The following is an 8,658-nucleotide window of genomic DNA, read 5'->3' as shown; positions in this document are numbered from 1 at the left end:
ATGGGAAGTTTCGAAACTAACATCTCGAGAGTGACCAGCTTCACCCTAACAGGCTTCCCAGAGATGGAGGGACTGGAGCATTGGTTAGCGGCCCTCCTCTTGCTGCTGTATGCTGTCTCCATCCTGGGCAACAGCCTCATTCTCTTCATCATAAAGGAGGAGCAGAGCTTGCACCAGCCAATGTACTACTTCCTATCTCTGCTGTCTGTCAATGACCTGGGTGTGTCTTTTTCTACCTTGCCCACTATACTGGCCACCTTGTGCTTTCACACACCAGAGACTGCCTTTGATGCCTGCCTGATTCAGATGTTCTTCATCCACTTCTTCTCCTGGACAGAGTCTGGAATCTTGCTGGCCATGAGTTTTGACCGCTATGTGGCCATCTGTAACCCCTTGCATTATTCTACAGTGCTCACTGATACCCGTGTGGCTCACATGGGCATATCTATCATCATCCGCAGCTTCTGCATGGTCTTCCCACTGCCTTTCCTTCTGAAGATGTTGCCTTTCTGTAAAGACAACATACTGACCCACTCCTACTGCTTGCACCCAGACCTGATCCGCCTGCCCTGTGGAGATACCACCATCAACAGCATGTATGGCTTGTTCATTGTCATCTCTGCCTTCGGTGTAGACTCAGTGCTCATTCTCCTTTCCTATGTGCTCATATTACACTCTGTGCTGGCCATCGCCTCCCGGGAAGAGAGACTTAAGGCACTCAACACATGTGTGTCACACATCTGTGCTGTGCTCATTTTCTACGTGCCCATGGTTAGTGTGTCCATGGTTCATCGATTTGGGAAGCATGCCCCTGAGTATGTGCACAAGTTCATGTCCCTAATATATCTCTTTGTGCCTCCAATGCTCAATCCAATTATCTATTCCATTAAGACTAAGGAGATTCGTAAGAGGCTACATAAGGTACTGAAATCTAAGCACTGATCAGAGAGAGACCTTCTAAAAACCCAAATACCCTAAGAGTTTGTTGTTATTGCTGATGTTTGGGTTTACAGGCTAGTCAGTTGAACTGTGTCGTCTCTTTCTATACATGGGCCTCTGGTTGGGTACCTGTTATTAGCTATAGGGCATAGCCTGGCTATAATTCATAACTTAAAATATCAAGATACTTTGTAATTAACCAAATTATAGGTTGCTAAAATGACTTCTCTCACACTCAGTAAGGAAGAGGGTCTTAAACTAGACATTTCTATTTATCCAAGTATGCTAATATTAACTAAATTTTCAAGTAAATCTCAAAAACACAAAGCCTAATCATTCATATGAAACATTATAACTGGGAGTTATGTTACTCAAGATCATAAGTATCATCCAATGCTTTTTATAAGAATAATGGTTTTGAGCATCTTTTAGCTTTAAAAATTAAAGATACACAATAACTATGACCAATTTTACACTTCTGAAATAAGTAAGAGTATTCATGAGACTGATAAAATGGAACATGTATGATTGTCACAGTGATACTGCAATATAAACCATGTAAGACCAGAAATTCCAAAGTTTAAAAACAGGAGAAAAGTTCTGTGGAAAAAATAATCATATGTTGCCATCTGTTGGGCATTGCTGAGGGAAGGATCAACTCTCTTCTAGGGAGCCAGTTAGCACTTTGAATGGAAGGGAAATAGATACTAGTGATTGATGGTAGGGTGAATCTACTTCAACAGCATAAATAGTTGCGCTCATCATCTGCTGCAATATGGATTTTCATGCCCTATACTCATCACCCAAGCTCAGAGACATCTGTACATGCTAGAGCAACAGGGAGATTTCCTGGTGGCTCAGAGATAAAGAATCTACATGCCAAGGGCTGCCAATGCAGGAGATGCAAATTTGTTCCCTGGGTCAGGAAGTTCCCCTGGAGAAGGAAATGGTAAACTACTCCAGTATTCTTGCCTAGGAAATCCCATGGACAGAGGAGCATGGCCGGCTACAGTCCATGGGATTGCAGAGTTGGATATGACTTAGCAACTAAACAACAGCAAGAGCAGAGGAGAGGTAGCTGAAGAATATTAGGAAATTCAAAGCATAATTCCTGGAGAGTAACAATCACGAAGGCAGAGGAATTCTGTGCAAATTTATGCAAAGCATATACAAAGTCACAGCAGCTTGCAGACTCTTGGCAGAGGTAAGTAAATTAGTGTGAGGATTCCTTCACTGGGTGGTGGACAGACTACAGCATAGTTCAATCTTTATAGATGATTTGAGATGCAGATAGTAATGAAAAATGTTATACATTCATACACACACACACATATATGTGTGTGTGTGCACGTGTGTGTGTGTGTGGGGGGGGTTAAGTTGCTTTCAGTCAGTTCAGTTCAGTAGCTCAGTTGTGTCTGACTCTTTGTGAACCCATGAACTGCAGCATGCCAGGCCTCCCTGTCCATCACCAACTCCTGGAGTCCACCCAAACCCATGTCCATCGATTCGGTGATGTCATCCAACCATCTCATCCTCTGTTGTCCCCTTCTCCCCCTGCCCTCAATCTTTCCCAGCATCAGGGTCTTTTCCAACGAGTCAGCTCTTCACATCAGTTGGCCAAAGTATTGGAGTTTCAGCTTCAACATCAGTCCTTCCAGTGAACATCCAGGACTGATCTCCCTTAGGATGGACTGGTTGGATCTCCATGTTCAACTCTTTGCACCCCCATGGACTGTAGTCCACCAGGCTCCTTTGTTCATGGGATTCTCAAGGCAAAAGTACTGAAGCAGTTGTCATTTCCTCCTCCAGGGGATCTTCCCAACCCAGGGATCAAACCAGTGTCTCTATACCTCCTGCATTGGCAACTTCTTTACCTCTAGCGCCACCTGGTGCTAGTATATATATGTATGTATATATTTAAATAAGCATTATTTTCCATGTGTTTTTTTTCTCATAGGGTCATGAATTACTTTTTCTAAAATAAAATCAGAGAGGATGAGTGACATGATAATACCCTAAAACATAGAAGCAATATAGAATTTGATCTCTCCCAAACACCTCCTGGCTGTCAAATCAAACAGACATTAGAAAACAACAAAACAGAGTAAAATCCGAGTTAATATCTTCAACAATGTTAGGTGTCAGGGAAATCTCAAGTATCCTCAAATAAGATTGGTATAGCCAAACCACAAGATGAGAAAACGTGTGGTGAGGGTGAGTGCAGTGAAGGTGACTAACAAACCCTACTCCAGTATGGAATGAAACCCCTGTAAAATCACAAACACACCACAAGGCTAGGACAACCTGAAACCTTGGCAGATGGCTTTGACATTGACTAGTAAAACTGGGGATAGTCCTGCCAGGGTCCAAGTACTTGTGCAAGTGACAGGATCAAGCAATACCGCAGTGCATGCTATGTCGCTCTAGTCACGTCTGACTCTGTGATTCCATGCACTCTAGCCCACCAGGCTTCTCTGTGTGTGGGATTCTCCAGGCAAGAATACTGGAGTGGGTTGCCGTTTCCTCCTCCAGGAGATCTTCCTGACTCAGGGATTGAATCTGCATCTCATCATGTCTTCTGCACTGGCAGGCTGGTTCTTAACCACTTAGCGCTACCTGGGAAGCCAAAATAAACCAAAACCTAACCAGCCAGAAAGTCACATTAACATGATTTCCCAGCTCCAGTGACCTTTCTCTGAAGTGCCTTATAAACAGTTTCCCTTCCCAAGGAGAACACCCCAAATTGGAGCCCAAACCCCCTAGATGGGAATCAAAGCTCCCCAGATTGGACAAGGTCAAAAAAGGCCCCAGTGGGACCTGATGCCAACCTCTTCTGGAGAAAAGTTTATTTGAGTGTTTAATTTACAAAGGAGAGTAGTATCTATTAGAGAGCCAATCAACTTGTTCCCTCCCCACTGTGAAAGTTACTGGAGCTCCTGCAGCACAGTGGTCTACAGCATTTAATAATCTCAGAAATGTTCAGTAAATAAGTCTTTCCAAAATGATTATTAGCATGAAGGGAACCACATACCCACAGAAAGATCATTAAGGACAAAGAAGGTTGTGATAACAGGTGGAAAGGCTGTAAAGAAAGCATATATAAGAAAATGCTGCTATAGCTACACAAACCTTCAAAGCTGAGTTCCCCTGGGAAAGAAGGTCTATTGAATTCTGGGGCTAGAACAGAGGGAGGGAGTCAAATGTCTTCTGGAAACAGACTTAGCTCAGAGTCATAGAAATGGCCTCAAAGAGAAATGCTACTCTGAGCTGTTCACATAACAAAAGGAAGTCTTAGAGACAGGAAGCTGGAAAAGCTACCCTGTGCTCCCCTCTCAATCCAGAGAATCCTTTTCTCAATCGTCCTGGAGAATCATCCTTCTTTGTATGGATATAAGCTAATGTTATACACAGTTCAGTTCAGTTGCTAAGTCGTGTGCGACTCTTTGCTACTCCATGGACTGTAGCACGCCAGGCTTCCCTGTCAATTACCAACTCCTGGAGCTTGCCCAAACTTGTGTCCATTGAGTTGGTGATGCCATCCAACCATCGCATCCTCTGTTATCCCCTTCTCTTCCCGCATTCCATCTTTCTCAGCATCAGGGTCTTTTCCAATGAGTCAGCTCTTCACATCAGGTGGACAAAGTACTGGAGTTTCAGCTTCAGCCTCAGTCCTTCCAAAGAACATTCTAGACTGATTTCCTTTAGGATTGACTGGTTTGATTTCCTTGCAGTCCAAGGAACTCTCCAACACCACAGTTCAAAAGCATCAATTCTGCAGCACTCAGCTTTCTTTATATTCCAACTCTCATATCCATACAGGACTACTGGAAAAACCATAGCTTTGACTATACAGACCTTTTTTGGAAACTCCATACACAGTTCTGAGCAAAATGAAAGGAAAACCAAACAAGGGCAAAGATCAACCCATGGCCCTGAGATTCCCATGCTTATGATGGAGATCATCTTTCTTTAAAGAAAAATATTTAAATCCTAATTTTTAAAAAAACATTCAGAAAACTAATATCATGGCAAATGATCCCATCATTTCATGCAAATAGATGGGGAGACAATGGAAACAGTGACAGATTTTATTTTCTTGGACTCCAAAAATACTGCTGATGGTGACTGCAGCCATGAAATTAAAAAACGCTTGCTCTTTGGAAGAAAAGCTATGATAAACCTAGACAGCATATTAAAAAGCAGAAACATTACTTTGCTAACAAAGGTCTGTATAGTTAAAGCTATGGTTTTTTCAGTAGTCATGTATGGATATGAGATTTGGACCATAAAGAAGGCTGAGTGCTGAAGAATTGATGCTTTTGAACTGTGGTGTTAGAAAAGACTCTTGAGAGTCCCTTGGACTGCAAGGAGATCCAACCAGTAAATCCTAAAGGAAATCATGCCTGAATATTCATTGAAAGGACTGATGCTGACGCTGAAGCTGAAGCTCCAATACTTTGGACACCTGATGGGAAGAATTGTCTCGTTGGAAAAGACCCTGATACTGGGAAAGATTGAAGGCAGGAGGAGAAGGGGCCAACAGAGGATGAGATGGTTGGATGGCATCACCACCTCGATGGACATGAGTTTGAGCAAGTTCTGGGGATGGCGAAGGATAGGGAAGCTTAGCATACTGCAGTCCATGGGGTTGCAAAGAGTTGGGCATGACGAGTGACTGAACAGCAACAACATCCTAATACTTTATATCTATTAATTCACCTGACTATTGGAAACTGCACTGACTTCAGTATTTTTTGTTTCTTTTTAAAAAACACTTCGTAATCTCAACTACAAAATTGAACAGTCAGAGAATAAGGCATGAGAATTGGAAGCGTGCATACTATGTAACTGTGAACGTTTCTCATCTTTTGTGGGGTGGCTCGTTTATTCATTGAACACACCCACATGGAATGACTTCTCTGGGTCTCGCTCTGGGCTAAGCAACAGGGATGTGGAACTGGATTGTGTTTGATAACAAAAAATACTTGAGACACTGCGAGGTGTGTCCTTGCCTGTGTCTCATCAGTTGCATACTAATGGGCTAAGTTCTGAACAAATAAGGGATCAGTGCATAAAATGTAGATAGAAATTTCTTTCTGTGTTACAGAAGCACTCAATTTCCAGTCTTGGTTGGATAAGAACCACTGGAACACGTGCATACACACTCACACATAACCTGTTTATAGTGACTATAGATTATAGAGACAATTGTTTAGGAGGCATAAAATTAAAAGTTTTGTTTTCTTAATAGAGAAAAAATCCAAAATATATATCTGTATGTATTTATGTAGTGTGTATATATATTTATGTTTTACTGCTGTATAATAAATATTGACCAATTCCCTGAATAGCAGACTTGTGAGTAAAGGCTTTTTCTCGAGATAAATTGTATTTGTTCAAACTGTTAAAAGAAGTGTTCAGTTCAGTTCAGTCACTCAGTCGTGTCTGACTCTTTGTGACCCCATGGACTGTAGCACACCAGGCTTCCCTGTCCATCACCAACTCTCGGAGCTTGCTCAAACTCAAGTCCATCGAGTCATGATGCCATCCAACTATCTCATCCTCTGTTGTTTCCTTCTCCTTCAATCTTTCCCAGCATCAGGGTCTTTTCCAAGGAGTCAGTTCTTTGCATCAGGTGGCCAAAGTATTGGAGCTTCAGCTTCAGCATCAGTCCTTCCAATGAATATTCAGGACTGATTTCCTTTAGGATTGACTGGTTTGATCTCCTTGCAGTCTAAGGGACTCTCAAGACTTTGCTCCAACACCACAGTTAAAAAGCATCAATTCTTCGGGGCTCAGCTTTCTTCATAGTCCAACTCTCATATCCATACATGACTACTGGAAAAATCGTGGCTTTGACTAGATGGACATTTGTTGGCAAAGCAATGTCTCTGCTTTTTACTATGCTGTCTAGGCTGGTCACAGCTTTCCTTCCAAGGAGCAAACGCCTTTTAATTTCACGGCTGCAGTCACCATCTGCAGTGATTTTGGAGCCCCCACAAAATGAAGCCTGCCACTGTTTCCATTATATCCCCATCTATTTGTCATGAAGTGATGGGACTGGATGCCATGATCTTAGTTTCCTGAATGTTAAGTTTTATAACAACTTTTTCACTCTCCTCTTTCATTTTCATCATGAGGCTCTGAGTTCTTCTTCGCTTCCTGCCATAAGGGTGGTGTCATTTGCATATCTGAGGTTATTGATATTTCTCTTGGCAATCTTGATTCCAGCTTGTGCTTTATACTGCCCTGCATGATGTACTCTGCATATAAGTTAAATAAGCAAGGTGACAATGTACAAACTTGATGTACTCTTTCCCGATTTGGAGCCAGTCTGTTGTTCCATGTCCAGTTCTAACTGTTGCTTCCTGACCTGCATACAGATTTCTCAAGAGGCAGGTCAGGTGGTCTGATATTCCCATCTCTTTACTATCTAAATAAATTATAAATCCTGAAAGTGTTTATAATATTTTTATGTAAACTAAACGTTAAAAGGGTTCTTTAAGAAATTATAATGAAAACCTGTTAGAATGAGTTTAAAAATAACCAATTGTCCAGTTTATACCTAAGTTGTGTCATAAAAATCTTTTTTCCACTAATAAACAAAATCTGTTTTTTGTACAATACTTGTAAAAATATTCTTGCAGTTATTGAGTTTCCAAACATTGAATGCTATTTCCTACTAAGTTCAGTTCAGTTCAGTCGCTCAGTCGTGTCCAACTCTTTGCGACCCCATGAATCGCAGCACGCCAGGCCTCCCTGTCCATCACCATCTCCCGGAGTTCACCCAGACTCACATCCATCGAGTCCGTGATGCCATCCAGCCATCTCATTCTCGGTCATCCCCTTCTCCTCCTGCCCCCAATCCCTCCCAGCATCAGAGTCTTTTCCAATGAGTCAACTCTTCGCATGAGTTGGCCAAAGTACTGGAGCTTCAGCTTTAGCATCATTCCTTCCAGTAATCTCTATACCTACCTGAGTAATTGACATGAGCAATATTTCCAATCTACTGTCTATAACCAAGTTATAGAAATGCTTGAAGATAATTGTTTAACAGGAATGTCTTTGAGTTTCAAGTTTGTTTATTTGTCTCTTCTATATTTAGTCAAATTTTGTTTATAAAATTGCTGACTCTCAAATTTTTATGTTAATATATACAATAGATTTTGTTTTCACACAATTTCATATCAAATACATAAAAAGTCACTTAGCACTCTAGCAATTCTAATCTGTTTAATATTTACAAAATAATTTAACTCAGAGACATTGGACAGGTTTGATTGTAAAGACTAATAATTAAACTTGACTCTAATCCATTGCTGCCTAGAATCTGTCTTTCATGTAAACACACAGACTGTCACCCTGGAAGTTTGCCTCTCCCAGTTAATAATATGGGATATTTGCCTTAGTCACATACATAGCCTTGGCACAGTTTGCATGAACACTGACCACATTTCCACCAGTAACACTTCTCCTTCACACTGCAACCATTCAAACATGGTGAAGCTTTGTAAGAGGGTATTTAAAAAGGGATATGTGGTTAGTAAATACATCCCAGGAGACTTTCACATCACCCATCCCTCTCTCTCTGGGTAGGTTTCTCACACAAACCGTTATGAGTAAATCATGTAATCCCTGAGCCCTCAAAACTAACACCATGCTCACCACATTGTAGGTTTCAATAATTATTGTAGATTGGATGAATCAATGAGCTATTAT

At 41.4% G+C, this 8,658-nt stretch overlaps 1 protein-coding gene across 1 annotated transcript; it reads left to right on the top strand.

The window, feature by feature from the left end:
- Positions 1-942, top strand: LOC102180142 (olfactory receptor 51I2-like). The gene has a single exon (XM_013969665.1). The coding sequence runs from the start codon at positions 1-3 to the stop codon at positions 940-942; it is 942 nt and encodes a 313-aa protein (XP_013825119.1).

The sequence above is a fragment of the Capra hircus genome, chromosome 15, assembly GCF_001704415.2.
Source record: "Capra hircus breed San Clemente chromosome 15, ASM170441v1, whole genome shotgun sequence".
NCBI lineage: Eukaryota > Metazoa > Chordata > Mammalia > Artiodactyla > Bovidae > Capra > Capra hircus.
Note: the sequence above shows the minus strand (reverse complement) of the source record. Positions and strands in the feature narration are given on the sequence as shown.